Consider the following 17,502-nt stretch of genomic DNA (forward strand, 5'->3'; position numbering starts at 1 on the left):
CCTTACTCTGAAGCTCCACTGGGCTGGGACCCAAGTAGCAACAAGCTTTGGCCCAGGCTGCAGTAAAACTTAGGGCCGAGAGGTTGCGCTTTGGCACAGCGGGTTAAAACCCCAGCCTGCAGCGCCAGCATCCCATATGGGCACAAGTTCAAGTCCCGGCTGCTCCACTTCTGATCCAGTTCTCTGCTATGGCCTGGGAAAGCAGTAGAAGATGGCCCAAGTCCTTGGGCGCCTGTACCCGCGTGGGAGACCCAGAAGAAGCTCCTGGTTCCTGGCCTCAGATTGGCTCAGCTCCAGCCATTACGGCCATTTGGGGAGTGAATCAGTGGATAGAAGACCTATCTCTGCTCTACTTCTCTCTGTAACTCTGCCTTTCAAAATAAATAAAGTAATCTGAAAAACCAAACAAAAACTTGGGGGCGAATTGTCTTGCAGACCTCTCTCCTAGTTCCCAGAAGAAATCAAGAGGGAAGTGGGTCCAGGTTGCAATGTGAGGGACTGAAGTTAGAGCCTGGGTTTCCCAGCCCTCAGCTACCCTGGCGCAGGGCATGCAGGAGGGATGGTACAGTTCCTGGGATTCTCAGCCCTCCTTCCTTGCCACATTGGACACTGGGTGCTCAAGACCATTATCATGTCCATTCTATAGATGGGGAGGTAACAGGACCAGGGTTCACCCCACATTTGGACTGGCATCTGAATGTCTTAGAGCCACCTGTGTGTTGTAGTCCTGCCTGGGGCAGATCCCATACTCTTCCCCCGCTTCTCTCCAGGATCATTTTAGAAGGGAATGAAGCCAGGGGCCCGCAGCTGACCTGGCGATTCAGCAGGTTGGGTTGAAACTGGCTAGCAATCTCTGGCCCATCGCAGAGCCAGAGTCTCATGCACAGTCCCAGGGACCAAGGGAAAGGGAGCGAGGAAGGTTCCCGGGATGAGAGCACCACAGGGCTCAGCAAGGGACCAGAGGACACTTCTTTCACGGAAGATTAGACCTGGCACTCTGATGCTCAAACCATGTATGAATATACGGCGCAGGGAAGGATGTAGACTCCAGCACCCACAGCCGACCAATCGGTTCCTTACGCTCCTTTCAACCCTGTGCTGAGAGGCCCCATGTCGGCGACAGAGGGGCTAAGCAAGCAGAGATACTGAGAGTTAGAGACCGAGTTCCCATGTGTGTCTCATCATCTTGAGGCTGGAGCTCCCCAGCCGGGCATGAAGGTCCCTCCACAACAGCCATCCGCTGAGAGCCTGGTTCCTTACTCAGATGAAAGTATCTGATGGCACCCACCCGGCAGGGCTGGAATGGTCATGTGACCAAATGTCCACTAACGCATGAACACACCCGCACTATTAGGCACTCATCTCACTACCCTCACTCCCTCACCTGTTCCAAGCAGAGTTCGCAGATCAGGATTCCTTTACTCTTGAGTCTTTTGGTGGCCTTTCCTGTCTCCCCTTCACCTGGCCCAGCTGCCCCTCCCACACAGAGCTGCATCCTAGCTGAGCCAAGCCCCATACCAAGTGCCACGAAGGACATCAAGAAATCTGTGTCCAGACATGTTCCCAGCCCTTAAGGAGCTTATAGCCAGACCAGGTGAAACCCATGTGAAAAATAGAGACAAGCCAGGAACATGGAAGGGGTTAAGCAATTTAATTTTTGATTAGAGTTGAAGAACAATGCAAGAGAGTCACACCACTGGATGTGCCTGCCAAGTGAACTGAACAGAGCACTCGCTCTAATAGTTCAGAAGGAAGATCACTTCAGGCTGGGGGCGAGGGAAAGGCTTAAGGAGGGGCACTATTTGAGCTGAGTCTGGAAAAACAGCCAGGATTAGGGGAGGCAGAACAGCAGGGAGAGGCTGCCAGAAAGGGGGTGTGGAGCACACGGAAAAGAGGCAGCCCTCCCCTCCTCCCTGGGGCCTGGGAGAGCAGCCCGGGTACCCCTCATCTCTGCAACCTCACTGCAGGCGCAGAGAGGGGACAGCGTGCGGTGGGGTCAGGGCAGAGGCACAGAGCTGGTGGGGCTCACACTGACAGGGTCGCACACAGTGCTTTCTGCATCTCTCTTGGTCTGGAGACACCCCAGTTCCTCGACCCCATTCACCCTCACCCAGCCCCTTCCTGTTCTCTGTACTTTTCCACTGTCTCCACCCTGGGAAGCAGCGGCACCAGCACAGGAGGGCATTGTGCCCCCTCAATGTGGTCTATTCACACACACACAGGCCCCTTTCCATGGCCCTGTGACCCTAGGAGGGGCCACACCTCTGGGTCCCATCTCAAGGCCTGGTGCTGGAGTGAAAGGCACACTGAGATCTGGCAGTGGAAAAGGGGACAGAGCCTCCAACCTGGACCCCTGTCCTCCTCTGCAAATGCTTCTAGAAGAGGGTTAAAAAGAGAAAGAAAGAAACGGAAGCAGGTCGAGGCTAGGCTGACAGGGTTCAGGCTCTCACAGGACACAACGGCTCTTGCCCCAGTGCTGGTGCATTGGCTCCTGATGGGGTAACAGTGCGCTGGGCTGGCAGGCCAGCCATGGGAGGTCCTCGTGCAGCGATGGCGGTCACTCCATTGACCTCTTGCTACAGAAGGCCCATGTCCTGCTGTCTACTGATGGCTTGCTCCACAGCCACCATCACACCGTCCACCTCTCACTTCGGGCCTCCACTGCCTGTACCAGGCCTTCACCCAGCACAGCAAAGTCCTCCAGGATTGCTTCTACGTTGGGCACCATCACCAGCTCCCCACCTTGAGACAGCAATGTGCGTCCTTTCATGCTAGAGGCCTGGGAGAGTGGGAGAAGAAATAATGTGTTGCGGGATGGCAGAGGCACACCCAGAGACGGCGAGGTCAGGGATGGGACGGGGCCAGTGGAGAGGCACACACACTCCACACTGGACACAGTCACACACAGAGCACATGACAGAGACATGCATGCCCACGCAGAACCACGCGCACACGCAGGAACACAGCTGTCCCTGGCCGGCACACCTTGAAGGGCTGGGGCTGGAAGCTGCTGGGTTTCCAGAGGACGCCGATCACCTCCCCGCCATGCCGGTCATAGAAGAAAAGGGCCAGATCGCCAAAGGCTTCCTGGGAAGGGACAAAACAGCCCAGAGGAGAGGTGGGTACCTGGGCGCCTCCTCCATGGCCCCGGCTCCACCTGGACACTGCTTTAGCACATTTCAGCCCTTTAGGACCTACCCTGAGCTGTGCCAGGTAGAGCTGAGGAGGATCATAGCCCAGCACGGGCATCAGGGATGAGGGCCCCGGCTCACGGAGCAGACCTCGGCAGAAGGAGGCAGCTGGCGAGTCCACAGCCTGGCGGTGCCGGGGCACGTGGCGGGCGGACAGGCGGATCAGCACGTCGTATATGTCCAAGGGCGGCCGGAAAACTGTCTAAGGAAGCAGGGAGGGAGGGGTCGGCAGGGGCCCCTGAAGTTGGGAGCGGGGCCGTTAACCCTGCCAACGTGTGCACTCCAGCCCCCCCCCCACCTTTGCCTGACCCCCCCTCACAGGCCTGCGTGCCTATCTGAGGACAGGAGCAACACCAAGAGCCCCAGGGGAAGCAGCAGCAGGAGCCCAGGCTCCCCTCCAGGCTCCCTGGCAGTTTCCACGGCTTCTCTGGATCTAGTCTCACCACAAGCGGACTGGGCATCCTGTGAGAACTCTGACCTCTGCCTTCCAAGGCTCAACAGAACCCCCAGAGCCCCTGGAGTTACCGCTGGCCAGGGGCTCACCCTGATGTCCCCAGGCCCCCGGGGGTCCATCAGCTGCTTCTCTACGACGGGCAGGGCCTCAGCTGCCAGGACCACCAGCTGCTGTAGGATCTGAGGGAACAGAAACATCAGCCACAGTATGACCATGGGGCTCTCCTAGCTCTGGCCGAAGAAAAACCACGCATTTGGGGTCAGGTATGGGTCGCACCTGGGCTGAGGGTCCATTCTGTGTCCACACAGAGCTTTTGCGGTCCCGGGGGGTAAGGATGACCATGACAGGGAGTTGTGTCCGAGCTGCCAGGAAGCTACTCCGGATCTCAGCCTGCTCCTCCACTGGACACAAGAGGGTCCTGGGTCAGTCTTCCCTCTGCTGCCCCAGGTCTTCTTACCCAGCAGTCGCTCATCACAGGGGTTTTTCCAACACCCCTCCCCCAAGCGGCTAAGGTACCGAAAGGGACACGGCCATTTGTCTTATTTGGGTGTGGTGTTAATCTCCCAACCTGGGCCCCAAGGCAGAATTTTCCACTGCCTGGTACCCCTAGTCTGGTTTCCAGGCCTGCACTAGCTGAGGCCTGCCCCCGGCCCCTCCCACCCTGAGCTCCCACACACCTGGGGAGTTAGGAACCTGATACCCTGCTCCCTGCTGAGACCAGGCGCTCTTCATGTTACAACCGGAAACCACCATTCCCACCCCCACCCCCACCCAGGTGTGGGCATCTCATCTAAACCTTACTACCCACCTCCAGACCTCTCACCTGGTGTCACGGTCCCCTCCCTCTCTAGTCCTTCTCTCCCCTCCGCTGTCCCTGCGTGCTCTGCTTACCAGCCCAGTCCATTCTTTTTATTGATTTGTTTTTATGTAAGAGAGAGGCAGACAGGGACAGCTCTTCCAACTGCTGGCTCACTCCCCTTAAGGCCCCCAACAGCCAGGACTGGGCCAGGCTGAGGCTGTGAGGCAGGAGCTCAATCGGCAGTCCCAGTCCATTCTGTCTCCATTGCATGGGCAAATCGTGTCTCTACAGCCAGGCTTGAACTGGGACTCTTCCTCCTGACAATCTCCCACCCCAAGATGCTTATAGCCAGCTTAGCCATCTGGGAAGAGGGAGGCACGGAGAAAACCCAGCAGCCTGCCAAGGCAGCCCCTAGCCTGCCCTACTCTGCCAGCTCTAAGGGCAGCTCTCTTGGGGGTCTGACCCTGGCCCCACGGCCTACCAGTGAGCTCGCTGTTGAGGTTGACAATGAGGGGCGTGTTCTTCCAATCGAAGGTTGAAACCAGGAAAAGGAATCGCAGGAAGCCAACCTGAGGGGAGCTGAGGGGAGGGAGTGAGCAAAGGGTCTGGGGCCCGGCCTCGCCTCCCCCTACCCCCAGGCTTCCTGCAAAATCCAGGGAGCCCAGGTCTCCTATGGATGGTGGGAGGGCAGGGGGCCGTGGAACCCTGTCTGCCACTTGCTTTAGCTCCCATCTCCCACGTGCACCAAAGGAAGAAAGCTGGGCCCCAGGGGAACTCTGAAGGCGAGATAAGGGAGAGGGAATCACCTGGGAGGGGTGAAAGGCTCAGGATGCAGGAAAAGGGACGCAGCCACCAGATCCAGGCTCTCATCGGTGAACTCCTCACCCAGAAGCTGGGCGCGCACCCACCGCTTGGCCAGCCGGGCCACTCCGGAGAAGGCAGGGTGCTGCTGTTGGAGCCTGGCAGGAGGGAAGGGAGTGGCAGTGAGAGTCAGCACGCAGGAGCCAGGACAGTGTCTGGGCCCCACTGCCACCGCTATTCAGTCCTTATCCAACGCAGGCCTCTGTGCTAACGTGTTGCACGCGTTACCTCCCCTCCTTCTAACATGCCAAGAGGCTGATTCTGGTGTTGTTCTGGTTTTACAGATGAGAAAAATGAGGTCCAGCGGGAAAACTTGCCCACAGGCGCACAGGGAGTGACTGGCGGGGCCAGGACTCCCAAATATGCACCCCACCCCAGCACACCACCTACCCTTCCTGAGAGACAGGTGGCCAGGAGCGCAGAACGGGGGCAGGGAAGAGCCTTGCAGCTGGCCTTACCCATGGAGGGCACTGGAGAGCAGGGGCAGCTGCCTTGTGTCTCTCTCCAGGCGAAGGGAGGCGGGCGTGTCCCTCAGCGTGATCATCCCCTCTGGGCTCCGAAACTCCTTCAGGATCTGGGGCTCTCGCTGGTAGGCAACCCGGATGCGGAACACAAACCCATCCTGTTGCAAGAGGGGATGGGACAGGAAGGAGGGGTCAGGTGCGGGCCCCAGGAGTGCCCTGCTGCCTGCGCCCTTGCTCCCCAGCCTGGGGCTCACCACACCCTGCCCTGCAACAGCCTAACCTTAAGGACATCAGTATGCGTGGCAGCAGCCCGGCACCGCAGTCCGTGCTGTTGTGACAGCAGCTCAGCCAGGCGCAGCTGGAAGGCAGCTCGGACCCGCCGTATGGCCTCGGCATCCTGCGGCCACTGCCCACTGCCCTCCAGGTGACAAATCACTGAGAAGGAAGGCATGAGAAGTCTCACACTGTGGCCTAGGGTGGGAGATGGCCTTTCCATGCCCTCGCCAGAGTCCTCTTACCAGTCATGGGCTCCACATAGGCCGGGCAGGGCTTGTCAGGCCGGGGCACCAGTGAGGCCCGTTCTCGGAGGTGCTCATAGAAGGAGTAGGCTGGTCGGACCGGGGCTGGTGGGAATACCTGTGGGAGAAAGGGAGCTGAGGGACGGGCCTGGGGCTGGGAGAGTGCCCAGGGACACTGGAGCAGAGAAGGGTTATCAAGCAGAAAGGGCTCCCCGCCCCTCTGGCATCTCACCTCTGTGTAGCGCAGCACTGGGTGTGCCCCCTGAACAGCAGACACAGTCAGCGGGAGCCCCTCGAGCCCCCACAGCTGGCGGCTGAGGTCGTCATAGCAACGCACTGCCGCTGCCAGGGCCTCCTCACCGGTGTTGGAGCTCTGAGGGGTAAGAGACTGTCAGGAGGCTGGATTCCGTAAGACCCAGCATCACTGGCAATTCTGCCCTGGCTCAGGCGGCAGCAGGGCCAGTGCTCCCTCTACTGGACACTCCAGGAAGGGCAGCCTGACTGAGGCTGAAAGGCCTGCTCTTCCCCCTCTACTGCAGTGGCTACCCTGGACCCAAAGCCCTTACCTCTTTCAGACCTTGGAGCAGCGAGTCCAGGAGGCTCCCTGCATAGTGCACACAGGTATCTGGGATGTCAGCGTGGCTGAAAGAGGGGCAGACTCAATGAGGGCACTAGGGCTTTGGCCCCAGCAGCAGGTGGGCTGTCCATCCCGTCGTCTGGGCCAGGCCCTCCTCAAAAGCTACCCCAGCCCACCAGTGCCTCCTGGCACGCAGATTCTAACACTCACAGTGCTAAGAGGTGGGTAACCACCTGGTGGGGAATCAGGCGCTTCTGGAACATAGAGGCTGCCTCCCAGACCACAGCCTCCCGGATGGCTCCGTCCTGGAAGCGCCGAAGCTCTGAGCGAGACCCCCAGAACTGGCGGAAGTCAGCAGCCTGAGGAGAGGCATGGGGTGGAGGGGGGAGATGAAGACAGAAGGGCTCTCAGAAATCTTCCCGACAGGCTTCGATGCAGGCAGCATGTGGACCATCCACTCCATCCCACTCCTCCCAGTGTGTGTGCTGGGGTTCCCCACCTCGGGCTGATCAGCCTCTGGACCCAGTTCAAGGACGCTGGTCAATCCTTCAGGTCGGAGCAGCAAGCCCAAGGTCAGGGCCCCAGAGTCTTTGTGCTTCGGTGGCTCTTGGCTGATGTCCCACTGGAGGGTTTAAAAAGGCTGAGCTCAACCCAAGCAGCCCCAGCCTGGCCTACAAACCCACTTTCTAACCATCTAGCTCCAGGGATGGTGTGTCCTTTTTGTCCTTGGGACCCTGGCTCCAGCCCCACTCAGACCCATAAACTCCCAGAATCACACCACCTCACCTCTGGGACTGGAGGTCGAGAGTGAGCCAGCAGGTGGAGCCGGGACCCCAGGCCCTGCTCCAGGAGGGTGGTTAGTGGGCCCAGGGCAGCCGAGACATAGTCCCCACCATTGTCCTGCAGCTCTGGCCAAAGTTTCAGCCGGTGACAGGCTGCCTGTAGGCGACTCAGCGGACGGAGACTGGGAGGAGAAGAGGGGGAATCAGGGTCTGCTGCACTCCCAGGAAGATCCGAGCACCTGCTCAGGACCTTTGCCCCTCACTCACTGCAGGACGTGGTCAAAAGTCCGGATCATGGGCTTGGGAGTCATCAACAGCAGCTGCAGCGCGTCGTCGGCTTTGCTGTCCAGCAGTGCCATAGACAGCCGTGCCTCGTGCTGTACCTGCAGCCACAGGGGAAGGCAGGACCACCACTGGACCTCTCGCTGACCCGAGGGCACAGCCAGGAGACCGCCTGACCTTAGCTCTCTGGAGGACAGAAGGGTCAGGGAGGAGCGGGGGCCCATTGGTACCTGGTGGTAAGTGGCAGCAGTGACGTCAGCACAGAGGTTGAGACGGCCTGAGGAGTCCAGGAAGACGACGGGGAAGGCCTGGTGGAAGTCAGCCAGGGCTGGCTTGGTGGGGGGAGAGAGAGAAGCCGGTCAAGGGGCAGGGCCTTCCCTTCAGGCCTCCTGCACACACCTGGGCCTTCCCCAACTCACCAAGGTGGGGTCGGCGCTGAGACATAAACTGATCCCGTTGATGGTCAGATCTGTGGAGGCTGAGGTAACCAGAAAACTGGGTGAGTGTGTCTGTCAGAAGGTGCCCTCCCTCAGCCTGGGGGTCCACCACCACTTGTCTCTAGGACTCAGTTTGCTCATCTGTCAATTGGCAAGAAACCAGAAGATGCTCTGATGGGATGAGTGCAGCCCACAGCCCCTCCCCGTCTAGCTGTCTCACCCAGGAACTGCAAGACGCTTCTCAGGACCTGGTAGCCGCTCATGGTGGTGTGGATCTTGCGTGTGGACACGAGGAAGGCAACCAGCATGGAGATAAGGAAGCCACTAAACCCACCCCGGCCCTGAAGGAGAGACAGAGGGAGAGGCATAAGCTCAGAGTCAGCCCATCATATGGGCGAGGCAGTGGCGAGGCCAGGCCACCCCCAGCTCACCTTGTCCAGCTCCCGCTGCCGCAGCCAGACCTTCAGAAGTGCCACGCCATCCTTTAGCCCCAGGGCTGGGCCCAGCACAGTAGACAGCAGCTGCACGTGGGACTCGAGGGCTGTATCCTGCAGGACCCATGAGTTGTAGTGGGGGGTAGGGGGCTCCGGGCTATCTGTGAGAGGAAAAGGGAAGCCATGAGAATACAAGTCCCCACAACACCCCTTCCCTCCAGCTCCACCTCGAAACCAGCGCTGGCTCACCAGCCGCTGCAGGACTCTGCCCTTGGTACCAGGCAGAGCGCACGTTGTTCTTGGTTGGCAGCAAGCGACATGGGCGGAAGAAATCAGGTGGAGGGCATGGATACAGGCGCACGGTGACCAGGCGCTCGTCCTTTCCTGGGTGGAGAGAGGGGTCCTGCACCATGGCCCCCTCACACCTGAGGGCCCCATGCCTTCCCACCAGAGGCTCTGAGGCACCTGCTCCTACTCCTCTCAAACCCGAGGCCCACGCCTCTCCCCCTAGACCTGCCCTCCCGGCCCATGCCCTCAGCCTATTGTGTGCCTCCTACCACAGGGCCGCAGCAGCACTGAGGGTTTCAGGTGGCAGCCATTGGTGTAGGAGAAGCGCACACTGCCAAAGAGCGGGTCTTGGGCCAGGTGGTGAGCCAGGTGGGCCAGGTAAAGGGCACGCTTGCGGAAGTAGCGCTGGTTCAGCCCGTCCTTGTCCTGCAGGATTTCCTGGAGGGGCAAGAGGACAGAGACGGCCAGTCACACGGGCACTTCCAGAGCTTGGGGGCCAAGATGAAGCAAGGTGAGAGTTCCAGCACGTCTCTGATGACCACAGTGCTGAACCAGGCCTAGCAACACCACTGCCAACTCCCAGGGGTGGGCCTTTCGACCCCGCAGACCCTGGCCTTACCCTGGGCATGGTCAGTGCCACATCCACATTGATGTCTGGCCGGATGCAGGTGCCCAGCAGGTAGCTGCCCACAACGGTGACCTGTGCTGGGGGCAGGAAGCGGAAACAGCCTTTCACGGTATAAGGTACTTGGTGGAGGGGAACTCGGACCCCAGCCGGGAGCCAGGTCTGGTCAGTGAGCTGTGGGGGTAGATAGTGACACACATGATTTGCCTGCCTTCCTTACATGGCTCCTTGAATCTACTAGACATTCTCACACATCAACATATTCAAACCCCAACTCCCAATCTTCCCATAAACCCATCTTCCCCACGGCGGCAACCCTGTACTAGTTACTCAGGCCAAAAACATTCAAACCACCCTGATCATCTCTGCTAACCATTTCACATCAACGCACATTCAGAAACAGACCACTTCTCTTGCCACTGGAGTTTGAGGTATCATCATTTCCCCCTACAGGGGACCTGACTAGGTCCCCTGATTTCACCTCTATTCTCCTGCATTCTAATTTCAACACAATAGCCTGAGTGAACTTTCAAAATCCAAACTTCTTAAAACCTGAATGGGGGCAGCGCATCGGGTTAAGCCACCATCTGGGATGCCAGCATTCCATATAAGCACTGGTCTGAGTCCAGGCTGCTCTGCTTCCAATCCAGCTCCCTGCCAATGTGCCTGGGAAAAGCAGTGGAAGATGGCCCAAGTGTTTGGGTCCCTATACCCTCATGGGAGATCTGGAAAGAATTCTAGGCTCCTGGCTTGGCTCTGACACAGCTACTACAGTTGCAGCCATTTGAAGAGTGAATCAGAGGATAGAAGATCTCTCTCTGTCCGCGTTTCAAATACATAAATCTTAAAAAAAAAAAAAAAAAAAAAAAAAATTGGAAAAGTAAACCTTTAGAAGTTAGAGGATCTCACTACTCCAAAACCCCCGAGCAGCAGCTCCCCACTGCATGCAGAGCAACAGCCAAAGTCCTTAATTTGGTGTATAAGAACCTGCATAAGAGGCCGATGCTGTGGTTCAGTGAGTAAAGCTGCCACCTGCAGCGCTAGCATCCCATATTGGGGACAGTTCAAGTCCTGGCTGCTCTTCTTCCAATCCAGCTCCCTGCTAATGCACTTGGGAAAGCAGTGGAAGATGGCCCAAGTGCTTGGGCTCCTGCACCCGAGTGGGAGACCCGGAAGAAGCTTCCGGTTTCTGGCTTCAGATCAGCCCAGCTCTGGGCAGTTGCGGCCATTTGGGGAGTGAACCAGCAGGTGGAAGATCTCTTTCTTTCTCTTCCTCCTCTCTGTCACTCTGCTTCACAACTAAATAAAATAAACCTTATAAAAAAAAAGAGCCTCTTAACAATATGCCACTTTCTCCCATAACTTTCTGAATGCATCTCCTTCTATCTTGTACTCATTTATTCCAAGGAATGTACCAGGCATATTCCTGCATTGAGTCTTTAGAATGGTTTCTTCCCCTTCCTGAGATGCTCTTACTTCCTTAGGTATCTATATGGCTCATTCACTGCCTTCAAATCATCACACAAATGCCACTTAAATAAGGCCACCTGCCTTACCTCTGCCTCAGGGCCTGAGGGCACCCGCATGATGCTCTGGTTGACCCCCCGTAGGAAGGCATCGATCCGATCCTTCTTCTTCTCCGACAGCTTCACTTCCTTCAGTAGCTCCTCCACCTGTAGGATGGGGCAGGGGAAGCATCCATGAGCCTCAGGGTCCTACCCCTCCATCCAAAGCCCCGGCCGCCCAACTGTACCTGTAAACGAAGCAGGCTAGAATGGAACAGACTCTCAGTCTCTCGAAGGCGATTCAGCTCCTCACTGGTGGGCTCCTTATACAATTCCGCCCGGCTGAGCTTCACCGGCTGGAGGAGACCATCTGCTGGAGACGCAGCCGCTGCACGTTTCTTCGAGGATGCCTTCTTCCCCTCCTTGCCTGTGCCTTTCTGGGCCGGTGCCATCACCTGCGGCCGGAAAGGAAGAAGTGCCACCATGACAGGTGAAGGCTTCACCTGCTCCTGGTCCCTGTTCTGAGCAGAAGTCAGTTCTGTAAAGCTCGGAGTAATGGTAACTTGGAAGAACTTTCCTGAACCTCAGACTGAAAGTTCTCTGACTTGAGGCTCCCTGTGCACCTGACAGTACAAGCGCAGGACTCTGCTTGTAGTTCGCTGGGGTAGAAGCTGTCTTGAGCCCTGCCCTAAGTAATATCTGAACCCCTTATATCACAGGTGCCAAGAAAAATCTGCAATTCTCCCCCTCTGTTGGTACAGGCTGGAACTTCTCAAGTGCCTTCCCCACTCCTGCTCCATCCAAATTCTGCCAGGTTCTACTTCCCCTGGAAGGCCCTGTCTGTTTCAGTATACACGAAGTGTTTCTGGATGGAAAGAGCTAGATTATACAGGGCCCTGCTGGATACACTCAGTAAATGATCCAATCCTCACTGTAATTCTTTAAGACATTACCATCAGTCACCCAAAAGTTCCACAGTTGGTACACCTGTATCGTGAGCAGGCTTAAAGCCTAGGTCTGCAGGGTCCCAATCCTCTCCTACCGCCCTGTGCCCGTCCCCTCCATGATCCCACATAAATTCTGCGGAGGAAGACCCCATCAAGCATCAAAGAAGACGAGGCGATCATGACCCAAGCTGTAGGTCTCAAGTCCGAGGTGCAGAGCCCGCGAAGGCTACAGAGGCTCATAAGCCTCACTGCCTGTGCCCAGAGGCTGCTATGATCCATCTCTTCTTAACAAGCCCCGACTGTCTCAGTGCCCCTGGCTGGAAGCATCGTGAGAACAGGGCTCCTCCAGAATGGACCCCAGGGTGGGTGTCCCTCACGCGCGAGCTGTGAGACTCCCTCCATTTCGGGCACTGCAGCCCGGAGAGTGCACGTGGAACCTCTCTTCCAACTCACCTCCGGTTCCCCAGGCGCTCCGCGCTGCTGTTCTCCGGCAGGGGCCGGCCCCATCACTCCGGGTCCAGGACGCACTCCCGCAATTCGGATTCAATAGTTTAGCTTCCCACGTGGGCGGAAGTGCCGAACTCCAAGGCCCAACTCCAGGGGAACCGTGTTCCACAGGTCTCCACCCACTCCAGAGCCATAGGGTTATTGTCCGATGATTCGCTCGCCATTGGTCCGTCATTTCCAGGGCCGCCCATTGAAGGAGGGACCAAACGGGAGTCTTCGATTTACGGCCTTGTCGCGACGCTAGACCGGAAGCCTGCCGGTAGCCGGGCCATGGCTTCCTTTGCCTCACTTCCTCTCCCGGAGTCCAAACGGGGAGGGTGGAGCTAATTTAGGCCCTGTGGTGGGAGTTGGTTTGTTTACACTAGTGGATCCTTTTCTTCTCAACCACCGCAAATTGTGTTTAAACAAATCTTGTCAGTTCTACCTCCAAAATACACTTTGAATTTACTAATGTTTCTTCGTCTTTACTGCCAGGTTTGGTCCAAGTTAGAATCATCCTGTGCCCAGACTGTTGCAATAGCTTTTCTCCAGCTTCCATTAAACATTCCAGTAGTTTAAATGATTAAAATTATGAAAATTTTACTTTAAATAAAAATTTTTGAAAAGGAATAAAGGGAAGGATGGTATTTGTAAGAAAAAAAGGAAATTTTAAACAAAGGTTGCAAGAATAATATAATGCACTCCCATAAACCCTTCACCTAGATGAAGAGTTAACGTCTTGCAAAGCTTGTATTTTTCTATGTAGTTATATATTACTTTGCAAAAACCATTTGAAAATCAATTGTATATGTCTGTAAATACTTTGGCATGAATCAACTAAGATCATGATTCCCCCTTAAATAAGCACAATACATTTATAAATTTCAGGAAATGTAACCTTGAATCAATACTATTATGTAAATTCCATATTCAAATTTTGCCAATTATCCTAATAGCCTTTGTATAATTGCATCTTATTTCCTGCTGCAAGATCCTGTATTGAATTCAGTTGTCATGTTTCTTTGTCCTTCTTAATCTGGGACATTTCCTGAGCTCTCCATTTTTTTATATTTTATGATTTTTAAAATGTTTTTATGATGACTTTTTGGAGAATATAGGACAGTTACATTCAATATCTTTTTTCTTCCCGATTCTTTATTGAAGTGTATATATATGTATATTTTTGCCAGGCAGAGTTAGACAGTGAGAGAGAAAGACAGAGTTATAGACAGTGAGAGACAAAGAGAAAGGTCTTCCTTTTTTTGTTGTTTCACTCCCCAAATGGCCACCACGGCCAGCGCTGCGCCGATCCGAAGCCCGGAGCTGGGTATTTCCTCCCGGTCTCCCATGCAGGTGCAGGGACCCAAGCACTTGGGCCATCCTCCGCTGCCCTCCCGGGCCACAGCAGAGAGCTGGACTGGAAGAGGAGCAACTGGGACAGAATCCGGCGCCCCAACTGGGACTAGAACCTGGGGTGCCGGCACCTCAGGCAGAGGATTAACCAAGTGAGCCACAGCGCCAGCCAGAAGTATAATAGTAAGTATAGAAAAAGTCACGTATGGGCACAGGCTGAACATTCACAATCCAAATATACGCATATAACCAGTTCCCAGAAATGAAGCAGAGGATTCCTTGCACCTTCAAAATTTCTGCTCATGTTGCCTTCTAGTAACTATCTTTTTTTTTTTTTTTTTTTTTTTAATTTTTTGACAGGCAGAGTGGACAGTGAGAGAGAGAGACAGAGAGAAAGGTCTTCCTTTGCCGTTGGTTCACCCTCCAATGGCCGCTGCGGCTGGCGCACCACACTGATCTGATGGCAGGAGCCAGGTACTTCTCCTGGTCTCCCATGGGGTGCAGGGCCCAAGCACTTGGGCCATCCTCCACTGCACTCCCAGGCCACAGCAGAGAGCTGGTCTGGAAGACGGGCAACCGGGACAGAATCCGGCGCCCCAACCGGGACTAGAACCCGGTGTGCCGGCGCCGCAAGGCGGAGGATTAGCCTAGTGAGCCGCGGCGCCGGCCGCCTTCTAGTAACTACTCCCAAACAGTAACCACATGCTGACTTCTAACAGCATGGATTACTTTATGCAAAACTTGTTCTCCCCCCCCCCCTTTTTTTTTTCATTTGCAATAGCTTTTTACGGAGAGTTCAGAGTGGGTTTATCCATGTTTAATTGATTTTCCACACAACTGCCAGAATGAGTTTTCTGAAACAGATATCTTAATTTCACTCAGCATTTTAAAAACTCGTCAGTGACTTCTGATTGTGCTTAGAACAAAATGCAAACTAGCACAAGGCCATGACCGATGTGGGCCTGCACTCAACTCACAACCCCTTCCCCTTTACTACTCTACCCTTCCTTGCCGAGCTCCATAGCACCTGCCTTCTTTTAATTTCCTTGATTGTATCAAGTTCTTTCCCACCCCAGGGACTTCACCCAAGTTCTTGGCTCTACTTAGAATGCTTGCTCTTGGCTTTTTCTCCTTTAGTCTTTCCACTCTCATAAATATCACCTCTTTAAGTAGGGTTTCACTAGAGGTATTTAGATGTTTTCTAAGTTATGTTTTCTCTTACTTCATCATCTGATTTATTTTCCTCTTAGCTCTTTTTACAATGTTTGATTGCTTACCAGTTGTCTCTCTTTGCCCTTGACTATGAACCTGTGAAACATAAACAAGAACCAGGTGTACATATCTAATGCCTCTGTATTACTGTAATAACACACTATAGTACTCCGTAAGTGTGTACTGAATTAACGTGACCACAATCTTCCATCCTTGTCTCTAACAGTTGTCTCCCTCAATTTTTTTTTTGTCTTCCAGCAGAAGACATTTTTTTCAGCAAAATTACAAAGTAAAAGAACAAAAACAAAAAATATTTGGCACTGATTGAGATACAATCTGACAAAGAACACTCAAATTTTATGCCCTAGTCTATTAACTACCTGGACTTTCCATAGTCTATCTTTTTTTTGTCCTGGGCCTTGATATTCTTGCTCTTTTTGCTACAAATGTTTTTTAATTATTAAGGAAGTTTTCCTACAGGAGATAGGGCTTGTACAATGCCTTGAAACATCATTTGACTTTTAATTGACAGAGAACATGATGTAACAGCATTGTAGTCTGAGAAATACCAAACAGCTGAGAGATTAGTTGACCATTCATTCTATACTTAAGAATGGTCAAGCCCCTGGTCAAGAACAGTCAAGGCATAGTGGTACAGCAGGTTACGCTGCTGCCTGGGACATCTAAATCCCATACTGGAAGGCTGGTTAGAGTCTTAGCAACTTGGCTTCCAATTTAGCTCCTGCTAACCCATTTGGAAAAGCAGTGGGATGATGGCCCAAGTACTTGGGTTCCTGCCACCCACATGGGAGATCCACATGGAGTTCCTCACTCCTGGCTTTGGCCTGGCCCAGTCCTGACTGTTGCAAGCATTTGGGAGTGAACCAGCAAATGGAAGATTTCTTTATGTCTCTTCCTTTCTGTCACTCTGCTTTTCAAACAAAAATAAAATAAATATTAACAAAAAAAGGTCAAGAATTGACACTTAAGAAATGTCAAGGGGGCTGGCGCCATGGCTCACTTGGTTAATCCTCTGCCTGCCACACTGGCATCCCATATGGGCACCTGGTTCTAGTCCCGGTTGCTCCTCTTCCAGTCCAGCTCTCTGCTGTGGCCCGGGAGGGCAGTGGAGGATGGCCCAAGTGCTTGGGCCCCTGCACCCATGTTGGAGACCAGGAAGAGTCACCTGGCTCCTGGCTTTGGATCGGCGCAACGCCAGCCGTAGTGGCCATTTGGGGAATGAACCAACAGAAGGAAGACCTTTCTCTCTGTCTCTCTCACTGTTTATAACTCTACCTGTCATTAAAAAAAAAAAGAAAAAAGAAAAAAGCCGGCGCCGTGGCTCAATAGGCTAATCCTCCACCTTGCGGCGCCGGCACACCGGGTTCTAGTCCCGGTTGGGGCGCCGGATTCTGTCCCGGTTGCCCCTCTTCCAGGCCAGCTCTCTGCTATGGCCAGGGAGTGCAGTGGAGGATGGCCCAGGTGCTTGGGCCCTGCACCCCATGGGAGACCAGGAAAAGCACCTGGCTCCTGGCTCCTGCCAGGATCAGCGCGGTGCGCCGGCTGCAGCGGCGGCCATTGGAGGGTGAACCAACGGCAAAGGAAGACCTTTCTCTCTCTGTCTCTCTCTCTCACTGTCCACTCTGCCTGTCAAAAAAAAAAAAAAAAAAAAAAGAAAAAAGAAAAAAAAGAAATGTCAAGCCTTGTGTTTGGAGTCCAGGAGATAGAGATTTAAATAAGACACAGTGACTACAAGCCAGAGACCTGGAAGAACGCCCCTGCTCTTAGGTCTGTTCCCACCACCTAGTTAAATGTAACCTCACAATAGTTTCTTTTGCCCCAACTCTGCCCCCATTTAACATTGCATCCTAAACAAAGAAACAAACAAACAAACAAACACTGCATCCTGCCTCAACATTTATCTTAGATATTTCTTTAATCACTTTCTCTGGTACTCACCAAAATGCTACGTCTCTACTAATAGTTTTTCCCCTCATTTGGTCTCAGACACTATAAGCTCCGTGAAGGTAGGGATCAGTTAATTCTGTCTCATTCCTACTGTATCCCTGGCGTTTAGCACAGGAGGCACTCAATGGATATTTCTTGAATGAATGAATGACTCTTTCACAAGAGCAACTCAGAGGCAGCTGGGAGATGTAAACAAAAACAACTGATTGCAGCACAAGGTAGGGAGTGGTATGATATGCACAGGTTGCTATGGGCACATTTGATTGGGAACGTTACAGCATGGTGGTTAAGAGCAGTCACACTGAAGTGAGATGACTAA

The 17,502-nt window shown here is 54.2% G+C and overlaps 1 protein-coding gene across 2 annotated transcripts; it reads right to left on the bottom strand.

Annotated features, from left to right (window-relative positions):
* Positions 1-1,632: 1,632 nt before the first annotated feature.
* NOL6 (nucleolar protein 6) lies at positions 1,633-13,006 on the bottom strand. 2 transcript variants are annotated; one of them, XM_051856915.3, is made up of 26 exons: positions 12,618-13,006; positions 11,466-11,672; positions 11,269-11,385; positions 9,707-9,886; positions 9,357-9,525; positions 9,049-9,183; positions 8,797-8,960; positions 8,586-8,706; positions 8,348-8,406; positions 8,159-8,260; positions 7,914-8,029; positions 7,651-7,828; positions 7,364-7,486; positions 7,075-7,223; positions 6,854-6,929; positions 6,520-6,660; positions 6,288-6,405; positions 6,050-6,204; positions 5,764-5,927; positions 5,251-5,403; positions 4,926-5,023; positions 3,922-4,046; positions 3,735-3,824; positions 3,199-3,393; positions 2,986-3,087; positions 1,633-2,779 (listed from the first exon to the last, which is right to left on the bottom strand). In XM_051856915.3, exons 1-26 carry the CDS (start codon positions 12,669-12,671, stop codon positions 2,630-2,632), a joined length of 3,441 nt encoding a protein of 1,146 aa, XP_051712875.2. In that variant the 5' UTR covers positions 12,672-13,006; the 3' UTR covers positions 1,633-2,629. The 2 variants fall into 2 exon arrangements, with proteins under 2 accessions (XP_051712875.2, XP_089155909.1); XM_089299783.1 differs by having other exon boundaries at positions 8,159-8,256; positions 12,618-12,930.
* Positions 13,007-17,502: the final 4,496 nt, after the last annotated feature.

Source organism: Oryctolagus cuniculus, chromosome 1 (genome assembly GCF_051225735.1).
Source record: "Oryctolagus cuniculus isolate XC-2025 breed Fujian yellow rabbit chromosome 1, ASM5122573v1, whole genome shotgun sequence".
NCBI classification, from domain to species: Eukaryota; Metazoa; Chordata; class Mammalia; order Lagomorpha; family Leporidae; genus Oryctolagus; species Oryctolagus cuniculus.

Coding starts and splice junctions, on each gene's coding strand:
- NOL6 (XM_051856915.3), bottom strand. CDS start 12,671: ATGGGGCCGGCCCCTGCCGGAGAACAGCAGCGCGGAGCGCCTGGGGAA. Junction 6,930..7,074: donor GTTACCCACCTCTTAGCACT/GTGAGTGTTAGA, acceptor CCCCTCTTTCAG/CCACGCTGACATCCCAGATA. Junction 3,394..3,734: donor GGGGGCCTGGGGACATCAGG/GTGAGCCCCTGG, acceptor CTGCTTCCTTAG/ACAGTTTTCCGGCCGCCCTT.